The 17556-nt window shown below is 46.1% G+C and overlaps 1 protein-coding gene across 6 annotated transcripts in view; it reads left to right on the top strand.

Moving 5' to 3' along the window:
* HEG1 (heart development protein with EGF like domains 1) overlaps positions 1-17556 on the top strand; it is a 90064-nt gene that overhangs the window by 53678 nt on the left and 18830 nt on the right. For 5 of the 6 annotated variants that reach the window (XM_026456468.2, XM_023215104.3, XM_026456458.2 and 2 more), the window contains 4 exons: positions 132-292; positions 4276-4410; positions 11479-11521; positions 11652-11689. In XM_026456468.2, the coding sequence (XP_026312253.1) occupies positions 132-292; positions 4276-4410; positions 11479-11521; positions 11652-11689 (377 nt within the window). Of the gene's footprint in view, positions 1-131; positions 293-2035; positions 4255-4275; positions 4411-11478; positions 11522-11651; positions 11690-17556 lie in introns of those variants that run through there. The other variant, XM_026456473.2, reaches the window with a different exon arrangement.

Genomic DNA, 17556 nt, shown 5'->3' with positions numbered 1-17556 from the left:
AGGGACAAGGTCACTGACCTTCAGGCTGTCCCATTTCGTCACTGGAGAATGGTGATGACACTCATTTCCAAAAGCCTTGGGACCTACGTGTCATTTCAGGGCTATTAAAAACCCACAAACTTTGCCTATAGGGAGTCCAGCGCGGTGGTGATCTCACTGCAAACAACCTTTTCCCTGGCCTCCAATGTGACGCTGTTTGACCTGGCTGATAGGATGCAGAAATGCGTCAACTCCTGCAAGTCCTCTGCCGAGGTCTGCCAGCTCTTGGGATCTCAGAGGCGGATCTTCAGAGGTAAGAGGGCAGCCCTCTGGGAGGACCCTACCCATATTGGTAGGCACAGACCTAAGATGGAAATGCAAGGCATCCAGGGCTCAGACCAAGGAAAGGCCCTCACAGAGCCTATTTTTGGCATGGGTGTTAAGTCAAAGACCTTTGTGCACATGCATCTTCTTTTATGTGTGCATGCATGTACAAACACATGCACACACACACCCAGAGTCCTGTACACAAGCCTTGAAGACACCTGGTCCTTGGCATGCAGCTCCTTCTATTTCTTTTATCCAGTGTTGATGTGGGAGGGGGAGGGGTATAGGAGCTGATGTGACAAAGCAGAAGTCACTCTTTTTCCCTTGAAAAGTTCCAGCTCTCTTTGGGGAAATAGAATGTACATGCTTGTCAATGATCCAAAAAAACCTTCATCTGGCCAGAAGCAGTGGCTCACATCTGTAATCCCAGTACTATGGGAGGCTGAGGTGCCCTTAAGCCCAGGAGTCCGAGGCTATGATTGCACCGCTGCACCCCAGCCTGGCCACAGAGTGAGACCCTGCCTCAAAAAGCAAAATAAACAACCACCACCAAAACCTTCATCGTGATACATTATTAGGTTAAAAAAAAAACACAAAACAAACCCATGTGCGGTATTACCCATTGTTTGTGTTTGTTTGCACATTATAAATGCACAGAAATGAGACCAGAAGAACGGAGGCCAGAATGCCCACAGTGGCGCCATAAACAATTATTTTCCCTTTCTCATTCTTGCTTTGTCTGTTTTGTCAAAAGCTTCTATAGTGCCTCTGGTGTGAGGCAAATGAAGAAAGGATTGGAGACAAGTTCAAAAGGGAAGTTTGGGTCTTGGAGGGGAAGTTTCACCTCCAGGACAGGAAAACTCAACTGGAATCTAAAGTACTTCTTTGCAAAGGGGGCTTGTCCCTGTTGCCACATGCTATATGATCAAAGTTAGCTCATTTTACTACACAAGTAGGGCTGGCAAAGGATGGAGAATCTAGTCTAAACCTCCCATCTGGCATCCAGATGCTGGACATGAGTAGAAGATATCAGATTGTAACAGTCTGCTGGTAGATCCATGACATTGACATTCCCAGTGGGCCTGGGTTCCGTAACTGCCGGTCAAGAGAGCTTTCTGGAGTGGGCCTGTATATTACAGAGCTTGGGAGCCAGATTGTTAGCCCTTCATTCTAGGATAAGAGCTGGAGCTTGGCCCATTTAAGGCTAGTTATTAATTTGAAAAAAAAAAAAAAAAGCTAAACCTCTGAAGTTGAAGTTACTATTGACGGGGGAGTAAGGTAGAAAGGTCATGCCCCATTATATCATGCTCGAAACTTTGAGACTCTGTGGTTTTACTTTCTTGTTTCTCTTGCCACGGATTCAAGGATACCAAGCTGTCCTCCCCAGTGCAGTAGGAAAGTCACCTTTCAGTTCACTGAATATTTATGGAGTACATTCTATGTGATCAACATTGTACTAGGTTACCTTTTGTGCCCCATAAATGCATTCCTGCCTTTACAATTCAAATGCCAGTCATTTGGATTTGAAAGAGCCTGATCATGGCAGCCCTACCCACCCTCTGACTCCCATTCTTCCAACTGCTTGTATATGGTTTATGGGAAAGTACCTCTCACCCTTGCTGCCTTGCTGAAGTTCCTATTTACTTCTCCTTTCAGAGCCCATGAGAACAAAGACAGCTATGCATATCGACTGAAAAAAACAGGCTTGTTTCCCTGTTTTTCCTTCCAGGTCTTCTTCAGGTTGTGCCAAGACCAGCCTTGACAGCTTCTGATAGCTGGGTGTTCCCAGCATGAGGGCAGTGCTGGGCTACTCTGGACACTGCCATTGGAAAGGAGGATTTTCTGTCTTCACTTCATAAAACATCCACTTCCTTGTCTTTCAAAGAAGTGTAGCTCTTGTCGTCTCCAGAGGTTTAGTCTTTGGAAATCCCCCATGGAATGTCTCAGCTTTAGATTTACTTAGTGTCTCATTGTCTGTGTTGGCGGATGTTATGCCCAGGAAAGACCATGGGAATTGTGAATGTAGCAAAGTCACATCGCCGGGCTTTACATGAAAATGGGGTTCTATTGGATGGATTTATGGTAGAATATTCTTTGAGAATTTGTAGGGTAGCGACTCCTCCACTGCAGAAGCGGACCCTGTGTCCCATGCTTTTGCGTAGATCTGTTTCTGTGCAGGGCACAGTTGCTCCAGCAGAGTGATTTGTCAACGGGCTGGATTAACGGGCAGGGTAGAAGGAAAACGTGACATTGGCTTCCAGAAAATATCTAATCAGGCCAGGCGACTCTGGCTGGCCTCTGGACAAGGCAAGTGTCAGCCTGGACAGGTTTCTGCCCTGGAGGAATTTCTTTATATTAAGGCTTGAGGACTGGCAAAGCACTCAAAGAGTTGAGATGAGGGATTGTGGAAGTTCATTACCTCCCTGGTGCCAGCTTTGCAGTGTTTGCCTGGTGAGATTTTCCATTTTTAATTTTTCTCCCTTAAATACAAACTTTTTACAATAAACAAAGGAAATTCTATCACACACACAAATGTGGTTCTGATTGAGCACGCCAGCTTCCACTGATAAAGGCAGGAAATTCAGCTTTGAGAACTGGAGTTGTGTCCTAAGCTTACCTCGTGTGACCAGGCTGTCCACCGGCCCTGAGCTCTCAGGACTCACAAAAGGGGGCAGATGTGAGGAACCCCATGTGGGGTGGCAGCTCATGTCACTAAAACCTGCCTGGGCAGGGGCAGTTTTGCACTTTTAAAAGGGGTACCTGGCTTCTGAATAGGTTGGCTTCCTCCTTTGGGTGGGAAATGGGAGACCATGGCTAGAAAATTGGCAGCCATTCCTCCCTGCACAATAGATACATGGCCCTTCCTCTTGCATCTTTCTTCCCATTCTGAACTTGAGCTTGCCCCCCAATAACAACAACAAATATCTAGCTTGCCTTGCCCTGCACATGGGTGTAAATAAGGTACTATCCACTATCCAGTTGGTTTCCTATTTTTGTTCCATTCTCTGTGTACCCCATATACACAGTAGGCCTATGCACCCTTATTGTGTCTGCTGTAGACAACTTCACAGAGGGCCATATGCCCCATAGGAAATGCTTTCTGATAATAATGAAATGATTCTTTGTCATCCATAAGATGAATAAGGCCCTAAAGTGAATGAGGTAGCAAGCCTGAAAGATGGGCTCCTTCTCTGCCTGCCTCTGTTTCTCTCTGCCTGGTCAGTGACAGGCTGCCATGTGTACCAACCAATCCCTGTGCAAGGCACTGAAGACCCAGAGATGAAGAAGCCTCAAGAACCCATCAGTGGAGTGGGGGAGACTGCCTGATAAACAGAATTACACTGCAGCCCGGGGCAAGTAGATTGTCTTTCAGACCCCTCCTCCTCACCAGTGGGCAGGGTGATGTAGGCAGCACACGGTCAGGGCAGCAAGCCACCCTGCCACAGGGAGTGGGGAGTGGTGCTAGGTCCCTTTTTAGGCCATGCAGACACACAGAGCTGAGATGCACTTCCACTTGAGATAGGTGTGGCCTGCACTCCTGTTCTTAGCCTGAGTCTCGGCTTCCTAAGAACTTGGCTGTATTTTCTGGTTGTGCTGATCCTTTCCCTGCAGTCCTTTGGAAGATACCAGGTCATTAACGGCTGTATTTGCAGTGAGCACCAGAGGAGGGAACAGGGCCCTGTTTATTCCAATTTGGTTTTTCAGGTGGTCTGTGGCGCGCTGTGAGGGTGTTTTCCATGGGGAAGGCTGGTGCACAGCCTGCGGCTGATCAGAGAAGGCGTGGCAGAAGGCAGTGCAGATGGACTCCTGAGAGGCGTGTTGCTCTGTGGAGACTTTTTGGAAAACTGTTCACAGCCTCTTGAAATAGAAAGTTCATGCAGACGCATGAGCTTTGAAGTGGAGGAGGTTTTAAGGTTTGAAGTGGAGGAGGTTTTGTTTTGTTTCATCGTCTTGTTTTTTCCATTCCAGCGGGCAGCTTGTGCAAGCGGAAGAGTCCCGAATGTGACAAAGACACGTCCATCTGCACTGACCTGGATGGCGTTGCCCTGTGCCAGTGCAAGTCCGGATACTTTCAGTTCAACAAGATGGACCACTCCTGCCGAGGTAAACACAGCTTCGCCTGGGGTTCTGTGCCCCATCCTGGGACTCTGCCTGGTGCTCTGTCTCTCTCTCTCTGTCTCTCTCTCTTGCTCTCTCTCTCTCTCTCTCTCTCTCTCTCTCTCTGCTTAGGCGTGACCATTCTAAACTGAGGGTAACTGGTTCTTGTTATTTTGCTCGTGGCAGGATTGAATACATTATCTCCTTGGAATAATAGCATTATCTTTGACTGGTGCATGCTGGTCTGGCCAATTAAATTCAAAGGAAGAGAGAATGGAATGCCTGTGGTAACAGTGCCTTTTCTTTTATTTCCACTTAAAGGAAGTTAGAAAAATTATTGTTTTAATTCCCAAAGCTTTATCTATTGTCTGCTAATCTTTTAAAGTGGAAGTACAGGCATAGAGTCAGGCTTATATCTTTCAGAGGCAGCTGAGGCCAGAGTCAAAGCCTGACTGCCTCACTGATCGTGTATCCCCTTGGGCAAGTTACTTTGTTTCTCTGAGCCTCAGTTTCCTCTTCTGAGAAATGGGTATGGTGATCCTCTATTGGCTATTTATTCTAAGAGTTAAGGAAAGCAGTGGATCTAGAGGCCCTTTGTAAGCTGTCAGCATCTGCTCTTGTATTTGGTCCAGGTTGTTGTTGAATTAATGAGTTCTGGTTTTAAAGGTCTCATGCAGTGTTTGAGAGCAGAAATCTAATTCTACTAACCTTTAAGGTGAGGCTTAAATTCATTTAGTTTGAGGGAAAAACTGCTCAAAGATTGTAGTCCAAGAATACTGTTTTAAAATAAAATTAATTCAGGTCCAGAGCACCACGCACCCTGACTTATAAAAAGGCTGCTGCAACTTGCAATCACCAGAAAAACTAATGATATGAAGGCCATTGTGGATGGCCAGTTTGCCTACTTAGTCAACACCTTGTTGGTGATAGATGTCAATGGATGTTACTGGAATCTAATAAAAATCACATACTGCGGCGAGGTGACATGCCAGTTTTCTCTATCAGGACTTCCCATTGGAGGACTTGTTCATCACAGATAAAAATATATTTCAGGGCAGCACTCTTATCCTGAGCTTCAGACCCTCTGACTTTGTTAGGTTTGGATACAGAGTTCTCAAGTGCTCCTCATTAGCTCTCCAGGTGAGACCTGTGATGGGTTTTGAAGGGGAGGGCCAACTCTCTGTTGGGCCTAGGTCCTGATGTGTGACTAGCACGCAGCATGTCTCAATGCCATGCCAGACTGCCACATTGCTGCAAAGAGATGATGCTTCCTCATGCCATCTTATCTGCTTTAATGCAGAGGGTTCCTTGCACCTCTTAGAAATGGGGAGTTGAACCGGGAGCTGTGACTCACGCCTATAATCTCAGCACTTTGGGAGGCCGAGGTGGGCAGATCACCTGAGGTCAGGAGTTCAAGACCAGCCTGACCAACATGGAGAAACCCCGTCTCTACGAAAAATACAAAATTAGCTGGGTGTGATGGCGCATGCCTGTAATCCCAGCTACTTGGAAGGCTGAGGCAGGATAATCTCTTGACTCGGTGGAGCAGAAGTTGCAGTGAGCCGAGATCACGCCATTATACCACTGCAGCCTGGGCAACATCTGTCTCAAAAAAAAAAAAAAGAAAAGAAATGGGGAGTTGAGCCTATCTTCACGTGGGAAGGGGGCTGGGCTAACATCCATGTGTGTTGGGTGCTGTGCTGCTGACAGGGGATGACACAAGGTAGGCAAAGGATGGGCATGGTGCTGTGGTGTTCCCTGTGAAGAGTGTCTCAACAATGGCCCTATCACCTTTGCTCTGGCTGGCCTGCACCACTTCCTCTGTTTCCAAGTCAGCAATTTTATAATCGTTTCACTTACAGGCTAGCATTAACAATAGCTGTTAAAGATTTACCGAGTGTGCTGACACAGGCACCAGCCACCTTATGTTGACCAAGTAAGGACCCAAGAAGCAGCATAAGGAAACCTTGGTTTGCTTTTGGGCTTGTTGCTGAGACCCGGTAAAGCCCTTTCTTGGCAGTATTTGCACCATCAGGCCTCTGATGAGTGGATCCCGGAGCTTCTTGGGCCACAGCCCTTTAGGCTGGATTCTGATGGGTTAGCAGTGACATCTTCTGGCCATCAGTGCTGGAGCACTGACACCTCAAATCAAGGCTCAATCCTGTGTATAAATAGAGGATAGAGGAGTGTGTGTTCTCTAAATCACTGCAGTTCAAGCTATACATTAGCAAGTCTCTATGTTCTCTGCTGCATGTGCACGCATACACATACACACACACACACATACACACACACACACAATGTGTTTGGTGTCTCACAGAAAATGTCTTTACCAGACTATCAAAGCTACCTATAAAATCAAAGTAGATCCCTCTCAATCCCTCTCATAGGTTTCTTAGCTTCCTTCCATCATGCAGGCATCATGATTAATTCTTTTTTTTTTTTTTTCTTTTTAGAGACAAAGCCTTGCTCTGTCACTCAGGCTGGAGTGCAGTGGTACAATCAGGTCTCACTGCCGCCTTGACCTCCTGGGCTCAAGTGATCCTCCCACCTCAGTCTCCCAAGTAGGTGGGACTATAGGTCCTTGCCACTATGTCCAGCTAATTTTTGTATTCTTTGTAGAGATGGACTTTTGCCATGTTGCCGAGGCTGGTCTCAGACTCCTAGGCTCAAGCAATCCACCCACCTCGGCCTCCCAAAGTGCTAGGATTACAGGCGTGAGCCACCACACCTGGCAATGAATTCTCACAACCTGTTTGCATGTCTCTTTCTTTAATCAGACTGCCAGTGCCTTAGGTGCCAGAACCGTGTCCTGAACAGTGCAGGGTTCAGCAAATGTCTGTTGAATAGATGAATGGATAAGGCAGCAAATAAGATAGGAAAAGATTGGCATGGCTAGATATAATTTCCTGCAAGGGAACACAAGAGTTTTTAAGATGCCACTGTCAGCTGGGCACAGTGGCTCACACCTATAATCCCCACACTTTGGGAGGCCAAGGCGGGAGGATCATGAGGTCAGGAGTTCGAGGCTAGCTTGGCCAATATGGTGAAACTCTGTCTCTACTAAAAATACAAAAATTAGCTGGGTGTGGTGGTACACGCCTGTAGTCCCAGCTACTCAGGAGTCTGAAGCAGAAGAATCGCTTCAACCCAAGAGGCAGAGGTTGCAGTGAGCCAAGATCCCGCCACTGCACTCCAGCCTGGGTGACAGAGCGAGACTCCATCTCAAAAAGAAAAAAAAAAAAAGATGTCACTATCTACTTATTTCTATTTTTAAGTCCAGAAGACTTGAATTCACTTGTGCCTTATGGCAATAGGGGAAGCCCAGTTTGTGAATATATACTAGCCGTTGCCACATTCATTTCATCTTCAGTGCTCTGTGTCAGAATACCTCTGGGGCCGGAGTCTCCAACCCTACCGGTTTGTGGTGTGTTAGGAACCAGGCTGCACAGCAGGAGGTGCAGTTAGGAACTGGGCTGCACAGCTGAGCTCCACCTCGTGTCACATCAGCGGTGGCATTAGATTCTCATAGGAGTATGGACCCTATTGTGAACTGCACACGCGAGGGATCTAGGTTATGTGGTCCTTATGAGAATCTAATGCCTGATGATCTGAGGTGGAACAGCTTCATTCCTAGACCATCTCCCCGAGACCGCCACCTTGCTGGTCCATGGAAAAATTGTTTTCCATGAAACCAGTGCCAAAAATGTGGGGACTGCTGCTCTAGGGTGAGTGAGATGAGAAGCTGGGTCCTAAGGAGCACAGTAGCACCTCACTGACAAGTTTCCCCAGAACAGCTCCACGGCATAGTAGCACTCAATCACTGATGAATGACGGAATGAGCCCATTTGAAATAGAGAAATATCATGACATTAGGGAGCCAGGTCACTTCTGAAACAAAATGAAAACAGCCCAACCCATCAGCTTGCGGCAGGACAACAGATGGACCTTACATCTGGCTGGATGACAGCCATGGAGTGGACTGCCTCCACCCAGCAGATGAAATCTAATGTTGGGTGGGGAGATTGGATGTAAAAACATTTCCAGGAAGAAGTGTTCAAAATAGAACAGGCTGGTGTGACATCAGCCTGCCTCAGTGCCGAGATGGGTGGGGAGGAGTCACTAAGAAGCAAGCAATCCCCAGTGGCTGCCCTGCAGCCTTAGCCATCCACAGATCATCCAGGGCAGCTTCCCCGACTCCCACGACCTGCTGCAGCATGAGGTAGAGGCACACACAGGAGGCGAGCCACCGGACACGGGAGAGGCAGGAGCACTCAGCTGCCTCCTTAGAGAAGACCCCACCTGTGTGAGGCCAGCCGAGAACTCAGGTATCAAAGATTGGGAGATGGGGCCTCCTTACTCCTTCCCTAAACGGGATGCAATTATGCTCTACCCGTGGCATAAAGTGAAAGCACCTAGTGAAAATTGATTTGATAAAATAAGATCGAAAAATATGTAAAAGGTAAATCAGGTTGAAAGGGAAATTAACGGACTGTTCTGTTGAAGCCAGAAGGAAAGTGAATATGCAGAATGAGACACAGCAGGGTCCTGCACGCTTGGTAAAAGAAGGCCTCTCACTTAAGTGCTGAGGTTCCCGGACACTGAGGCAAAAAGAGAAACATGACTTTGAAAAGAGTCAGGGTCCCTAAAATAAAGAGCAGCTGTTCAGGAGCATCCCTGTCTTTTAAAACAATGGGGCCAAGAGAAATTTCTCTGGGGCATCCTCATCAAGAGGTTACTGAGTGGTATTATAGCAAAGCAGTCCATGACATCCCCAAATAAATACCACAGGGACTTTCCCATGGCTGCTGCTTGTAACAAAAAGGCCTTTAATACAAGAGATTGTAGCTCGGAAAAGTGATTCTGTGGGGCCAAAACAGTGCAGTCCAGGTGCACAGCTCTCTAATATCTTCCGTGAGACACATTACAGTTGATTTTGTTTTTGAAACTGTATTCCACAACCCTCTAGTGATATGTTAATAGAAAGTCTGTAACAATAAAGCAGGTGCCAGAGATGTTCAGCTGCTAACATTAAGAAAGTAGGAGGAGGGGCCGGGCGCGGTGGCTCACGCCTGTAATCCCAGCCTTTTGGGAGGCCGAGGCCGGTGGATCACGAGGTCAGGAGATCGAGACCATCCTGGCAAACACCGTGAAACCCCGTCTCTACTAAAAATACAAAAAAAAAATTAGCCGGGCGTGGTGGCGGGCGCCTGTAGTCCCAGCTTCTTGGGAGGCTAAGGCAGGAGAATGGCGTGAACTCGGGAGGCGGCAGAGCTTGCAGTGAGCGGAGATCGCACCACTGCACTCCAGCCTGGGCGACAGAGTGAGACTCCGTCTCAAAAAAAAAAAAGAAAGGAGGAGGAGGAAGAACATTCAACACATTGTCATGAGGAAAGTTATCATGCACAAGGATGCTGGACCCAGCCCACAGGGCCCCTCTCGCCAGCCCCGTCCCTCCGCACCCCTAGCCATGCATGCTGCTGGCCCCTCTAACCCACCATTAGCATGTCTGCTATCCCATCAAGTATTGTAGCTCTACCACTCTGTACCTTTTCTTATTCAGGATCTTTTATGCGATGTATCCCATACATTAACCCTGAATCACATTTTTATCATTCCTTGCAGCAGAGAATTTGTCTGTGAGGCCATTTTTCATTGTCTGCTTTCATTCAAGCATGCATTATAGCTCATGGTGTTCTGTCATCTTATCATTGTGTTGAAAATGTTCTGTGATCACAGAAATTCAGGAACTGCTGATCCAGGGAAATGGCCGGGCCACAAATGCTTCAGTGAAGTAGTGTTCCAGAAGCTGCACCACCCAAGGGTTCAAAATTCTGTTCTTGGGCAAGGTGCCGATTAACACACATCTAGATATGTCCAAAATCCCCTACACAGACTACAGGGTGAGCATTCTGTTATGAAAACCTGGGCAAACTCCAGAACTGTGCCCCAGAAGATGTCACCCACAGCTCCCCCCTTCTCATGGAAGGGTGTCAGCAGGGCCGTTATCAGGTTACAGGTTTGATTTACATTAAGAAGGTGAGCCATATGTTTTTGCGATGGAAGGAGGTTCCCCAGGGGACATTCTTCAGCTATAGAGAACTTCTAAGTGAATTGCATTGGTCATATAATAATTACAACTACATGTCTGACATGGTGGCTCACGCCTTTAATCCTAGTACTTTGGGAGGTGGAGGTGGGCAGATCATCTGAGGTCAGGAGTTTGAGCAGCCTGGCCAACATGGCGAAACCTCATCTCTCCTAAAAATACAAAAATAAGCCAGGCTTCATGGCGGGCCCCTGTATTCCCAGCTACTTGGGAGGCTGAAGCAGGAGAATCGCTTGAACCCAGGAGGTAGAGGTTGCAGTGAGCCAAGATGGTGCCACTGCACTCCAGCCTGGGCGACAAAACAAGACTCCATCTCAAAAAATAATAATTACAACTACAAAACATTGATTTAGTGGTTACTGTGTACCAGACCTGTACTAAGCCATTTGAATGCCTTAATTTCACTTAATCACCTCCAATAAAATACTTTTTATAGCTGGAGATTGAGAGCCACAAAGAGGTTAAGAAAAGTTTCTTGATAAGGTTAAGATTTGAGGCCGGGCACAGTGACTCAAGCCTGTAATCCCAGCACTTTGGGAGGCAGAGGCGGGCAGATCACTTCGAACTCAGGAGTTCGAGACAAGCCTGAGCAACAGGGTGAAACCCCATCTCTACTAAAAATACAAAAATTAGCTGGGCATGATGGCACATGCCTGTAATCCCAGCTACTTGGGAGGCTGAGCCTGGAGAATCCCTTGAATCCAGGAGGTAGAGGTTGCGGTGAGCCAAGATGGCACCACCCCACTCCGGCCTGGGCGACAGAGTGAGACTGTGTCTCAAAAAAAAAAAAAAAAAAAAAAAAAGTTGCACTGGCAACAGTATTTAAATGAGGATCATTCCAAAGCAGTTTGCAGGCTTCTGGTACTAGAATAATCTTGTGGACTTTAGGGTGGCTGGCATTTAATTAACTGGGAGTTTGGGAGAGGTAAACAGACACACTCATGCATTTCCCTTTTCTTTTTCAGCATGTGAAGATGGATATAGGCTTGAAAATGAAACCTGCATGAGGTAGGCTCAAAGTTCATTTAGTCTCATTTTGTTACAAATCTTATCTAGAAGTTATTTAGATAAATTGCCTCACTTTTTTCTTTTGAGATTTGAAACTAATTCTTACCATTTTTTCTTTCTTGGCTTGCAGTTGCCCATTTGGCCTTGGTGGTCTCAACTGTGGAAACCGTAAGTGTACAAAAGTGGACCATTATGTGTGGGCAGGGGCCTGACCCTGTTGTTAGTGCATAGGTGTCAGTCTCCTCCCACTTCCCTCAGTTCACAACCACTGTCTTCTTAGGTTCTGTGCCGATGGCATGGGGGCAACAAAGAGAAAGGCTGGGCATGGTGGCTTATGCCTGTAATCCCAGCACTTTGGAAGACAGAGGCAGGAGGATCACTTAAGGCCAGGAGTTAGAGACCATTTTGGCCAACATGTTGAAAACCCATCTCTAGTAAAAATAAAAAATTAGCTGGGTGTGATGGCACATGCCTGTAATCCTAGCTACTTGGGGAACTGAGGTGAGAGAATCACTTGAACCTTTGAGGCGGAGGTTGCAGTGAGCCGAGATCACGCCACGACACTTCAGCCTGGACGACAGAGCGAGACTTCATTTAAAAAACAACAATCACCAAAAAAACAAAAAGAGAGAGAGAGAGAAAGATTTGACTGGTGCTGTTTAGGGGCTCAAGGTCTTGGCAGGGAGAGAAACACTCACTCCTAAATAGCCCTGCTGTGTGCTGAGTGTTACTGTGATAACCAGACATGGGGTGTGGGACGGGGAGGCAGGGACTGTGCCCCGTCCCTACACAGAAAGAATGTGAGGACAGTCAACAGTACTTCTTGGAGGGTGTGGAATTAGAGGAACAGTTGGAAAGATTTCAACTGGCTTTTATGGGGGGAGGACATCCCAGGCAGAGGGAACAACTTAGACAAAGGTCTTGAGGCAACCATGGGCCCTTGGTGTTCTGGGGACAGTGTGTAGGTGGGCGTGGCTGGAGGATAGGAAGATAGGAAGGCAGAAAGTAGAGGATTTGGGTTGGCAAAGTATATGGGGTCTGAACTGTTGGCGTTGAGATCACCAGGCTGAGGAGTGTAGACTAACCAATAACTGTCAGGCAGGGCAAAAGTCTTAGAGCAGGAAAGCAGTTTGATCAAGGAAAGCAATTTGGGCTGCATTGAGAACCGACTGTACGGAGGAGAATGTGGGGGTGCAGCTTAGAGATTTCCAGCATAGTCCCCCCAGGCATGCTAGAGACACACTTAGGAATCCTCTCTGCTCCAAGTGGAAGTAGAGGGTGAAACTCCAAGCAGCCAAGAGTGTTGGTGGGGACTGTGAGCATGGTGTGTTTTGCACCTAATCCAGTTCTTGGAGAAAAGCAACTGTGATTCATTTAAGATTGCTTGCACTGACATTTTCTTATATTGATACATTAGAAATGGAAATTATCAGCAAAATTAAATTTGGGGATATAGCATATCATAGGATGTAACAGAAATACTAACAATGAAGATTTTAGTTTAGGACAGCTTTGTCTCTCATCCTACAGACAAATGTGCCAGTGGACTGTATTCTAAGTTTACTAGAAGGAAAGTAGATATGATTTTATTGAATGTGTGTAAAAAAGCCCCCTGTTTCTATTCCCCAATGGTATACCTTACATCTGATTTCTTCAGTGGTGTTTTCTTTGTTCGTAAAGGTTTTCTATTAGCAAGTTTCATTATTGACCTTCTTTGAGCATAACTAAAAAATAAAAATAATGAAATAAAATCAAACACATTCAATGCTGGATATAAAACTGACATAAAACTCTTTTGGTGCACCCAGCATGGAGCTACTGTCAGGCCAGAGTCTAGAGACTTAGAATTACATATCCATTTAGGATTACTGATGACTTTGGTCATCTGATTTATCTTGACTGCAAACTAGCAAGAGGTTACAGAAGATGGTCTCAGAGGAAGACTAGGGAGGCACTTCTAGAAGCAATTATATGTATAGTCTTATTGAGTAAAGAGGGAGGAGCCCACAGAATTGATATTTGTTTTTTTGTTTGTTTGTTTGTTTGAGATGGAGTCTTGTTCTGTCTCCAGGCTGGAGTGCAGTGGCGTGATCTCGGCTCACTGCAACCTCCACCTCCTGGGTTCAAGCGATTTTCTTGCCTCAGTCTCCCAAGTAGCTGGGAAAACAGGCACACGCCACCACGCCCAGCTAATTTTTGTATTTTTATTAGAGACAGGGTTTCACCATGATGGCCAGGATGATCCCGATCTCTTGACCTCGTAATCTGCCCACCTCAGGCTCCCAAAGTGCTGGGATCATCACTTTGGTGTGAGCCACCGTGCCCCGCCGATGTTTGTTTTTTAAGTAGCAACCTGTAACCCTAAGTGGTGTAGTAAACAAGCCTGTACTCTTTAGAAGTCCCAGAGGACACTGTGGGGCCATAGGACCACGTGAGCACAGCCCTTCACTCCGATGGACCCCAGTCATCACACACTAAATGGTGTTTGGTACACTCAGTTTAATAAGGCAAGGAAGTTATCATATTTTAGGCTTTTGTGTTTAATAAAGAATAGTCAGAATTCTTTCTAGGTGTCAATGCTTCACAGGGTAGGCTTGAGTATTTTGGAGATTTGGCTTATGTAAAACAGTATGGATGGCAGTACATGTCCTTTTCTAAAGATCAGCATTTAGGCAAGTCAATTTCGCAGCTGGGCTCAGCGTCTTTATGCTTTCAGGGTGTTTAGGAGGCTATCTGTGCCTTAAAGGGGCTGCCTGGTCTTCAGAGTGGTGTGTGTTCACTTTTTTGTATGAATCTCATTTCTCACTTGAAACCAGAACAGAGTCACAGAGAGCTCGTAAACTGATCAGAGAATGGAGTAGCCTGTGCACAAAAATAGATGAGAAAATCTATAACGTTTCCATGTGGAAAAAGGAGGCTGAACAGAAGTTTAAGGTATTTGAGACTTGTTTCTCAAATGCTGGAATACTAGAACTACATGGTGTGTGTGTGTGTGTGTGCGCGCGTGTGTGTGTGTGTGTGTATACATATATAGTCTTTCAGAAGAGATGCTTCAAGGCTAAGAGTAGAGGTTGCATCACAAGCCTGCAGACATGATCCTAAGATATTATAAGTATTAGAAACAGAGAGGCTTAGACAATTTCATGCAGCATGGATTAAAAATAATGTAAGGGAAGGAGGCTCAAGGTGCACCAGACCTGTATCACATGTGCAAAAAACTCATCTGAATGCAGTCCACCTGATGGCAGAGAAAGAGAGATCCAGTGAGACAGGTGAGAGGTGTGGAGGTGTGGCCACCCTGTTCTCCACATGTGCCCCTCAGGTGAGCCAGGGAGCAGGAGGTAAGAGATATGACCTGCTGAGTCCTCTTGAGGCCTCTCATCCCTGACAGGCCTCTCATAGAATGAGCTACTGCTTTAACCCTGCTTTGGTCAAACAGCTCCCTAGTTTTTATTTTTTATTTTTAGGGATGAGATCTCTCTCTGTTGCCCAGGCTGGAGTGCAGTGGCCTGATCATGGCTCACTGTAGCCTCAATCTCTCAGGCTCAAGCAATCCTCCCACGTTGGTCTCCCAAAGTGTTAGGATTACAGGCGTGAGCCACCGCACCTGACCCCTAAATAAGTTTTATTAGAAAATGCTTCATGTTTCTCATCGAATGGAAGAGTGATCCATTGAGGGAACATGAGTCTATAAAGGGTTACAGGACAGGGGCGTGAGCTGCAGGGCATTATTCTGAGTGGCATTGGTAATTTTTCTCGGAGATTATTAAGTACTATACATGTTTGGGGATGCTATTTCCCTATGTCATTGACTAGTCTGTAAATTCTTAAATCAGGAAAAAGTCAAGCCTTCCCCATTATGTTTGCGGGGTTCTGGAAGTAGCCAAGATTTCTCTCTGATGCCTCAGACTTCCTTTTCCTTCCCATTAGTCCAAGTCACTGTCTCTGTGTCCAGCAGAGGGCAGAGGCCTGTCTGGATGGTTTGCTTCTGGCCACCTTTTGGAACTGGCAGCTTATCATTAGTGTGGTAACTGTTGTTATTCTGCGATGGCATGTAAATATCACTTTATCATTTTGATATCTCTATTAGTTTCATTGTTGCAAGGCAGTTAATATTATAGTGGCTGATAATAAGTAGCACTTGCCACCTGCCTCTTTCTCTGAGGTCTGGGCCCAGACCTGGGTGTTGGTTAAGGAGTTGGGAATTCATCCCTTTCTATGGTGATAGCATCTTGGGAGTCTGTGACTCAGCATTCAATGTTTTGTGCCAAATATCAGGGCTCTGACCGCCCACTGCTGTTACTCCCATTATTGCCACCTAAGACAGCAGGGGCCTTCCTGGGGCTGTGACTTAGGCTGGATTTTTCATAGGCAAGAAATGCTTCTTCTCTATGCAGACTTCTTAGGGCACGTGCTCTACCCAAGCCCAGTGAGGCTGGGGAGGCTGGCTTTTTCCAGCCAAGCACACAGTCTTAAGATTTTCTTGCTCCTACATTCCTTGCAATCATCCAATTCCAGTAGATTTGGGCATTAGGCATAACCTATGTCCTACTCCTGTAAAAGTTTCTGTTCGCTTTCTAGTTGTGCCCAGAGTTCAGTCCTTACTCCTTACAGAGAAACTGGAAAGGGTAGGGCACGGTGGCTCACGCCTGTAATCCCAGCACTTTGGGATGCTGAGGCAGGAGAGTCGCTCGAGGTCAGGAGTTCGAGATCAGACTGGCCAACATGGTGAAACCTCATCTCTACTAAAAATAAAAAAATTAGCTGGGCGTGGTGGCATGCACCTGTAATCCCAGCTACTCGGGAGGCTGAGGCAGGAGAATCACTTGAACCTGGGAGGCAGAGGCTACAGTGAGCCGAGATCGCACCATTGCACTCCAGCCTGGGCGATAAAGTGAGACTCTGTCTCAAAAAATAAATAAATGAATAAATGACTGGAAAGGGCAGGACAAGCCTTTCTCTCAAGTCTTCACCACCTGTGGAAGAGCAGGCCCTGCTGGAGCAGGGGCCCCGCTCCTGGGCAGCGCAGGTCTGCACCTTTCTTATCATTGCTCTCCTTTTAATTTTCTAAACATTTAAAATATCTCTCTGTTTATATCCCAGATTCTACCAGTTCCAATAGCAAATATACCATTTGCCAGATGGCCCCAGAATTCTTTTAGGAATGTGTCATCAGACGTGTCTCTCTCTCCCCCTGCCTCCACCCTTTTCTTAGGGCGTGCACATTTCCTCTATTGCTGGAAGCTGACGTTGGTTCCTCCTCACAGTTTCATAATTGCTCTCATGACACTTTGGGTTGTTTAGCCTTTTTTCTGTTTTTCAAATAAATTCCTTTTTAAAAAAATAACAATGCAGCACATGCCCATTAATTTCCCCTATTTTAACCCAAATTAATTAAAAAATAGAAGTTAAGGGAAGAGGAGAGTAAAGTAAACAATCTCACCACCCATTAAACACTATGTTCACCACGTTTCCTTACTACTAAGTGTGGGGCATAGGCCTGCAGGATCCATGTCACCTTGGAGCTTGTTGGAAATGCACAGCTTCGGACTCCCGACTCCAGACCCACTGAATCCAAATCTGAATTTTCACCAGGCCCATAAATTTAGTTAATACGCAGATTCATATGCATATTAAAGTTTGAGAAACACTGGTATTACATATTTTTCCAGAGATATATATGTGTGTGTCTTTTTAAGAGAAATTGAATCTCACTGAATATACTGTTCTGTGACCTGCTTTTAAAACTAGTGAACTGTGGAATGTTTTCACTTACATGATTTTATAATGTCACTTTTGATAGTCCTGTGGAAATCTGCTCTATGGACATACTGTAATTTGCTTAACCATTCCTCTCACTGCCTTTCAAAAGTCTCTTTTTAAAATATTCTTGGCCGGGCGCGGTGGCTCAAGCCTGTAATCCCAGCACTTTGGGAGGCCGAGACGGGTTGATCACGAGGTCAGGAGATCGAGACCATCCTGGTCTACACGGTGAAACCCCATCTCTACTAAAAAATACAAAAAAAAAAAAAAAA

Source organism: Piliocolobus tephrosceles, chromosome 2 (genome assembly GCF_002776525.5).
Source record: "Piliocolobus tephrosceles isolate RC106 chromosome 2, ASM277652v3, whole genome shotgun sequence".
Classification (NCBI taxonomy): Eukaryota; Metazoa; Chordata; class Mammalia; order Primates; family Cercopithecidae; genus Piliocolobus; species Piliocolobus tephrosceles.
Note: the sequence above shows the minus strand (reverse complement) of the source record. Positions and strands in the feature narration are given on the sequence as shown.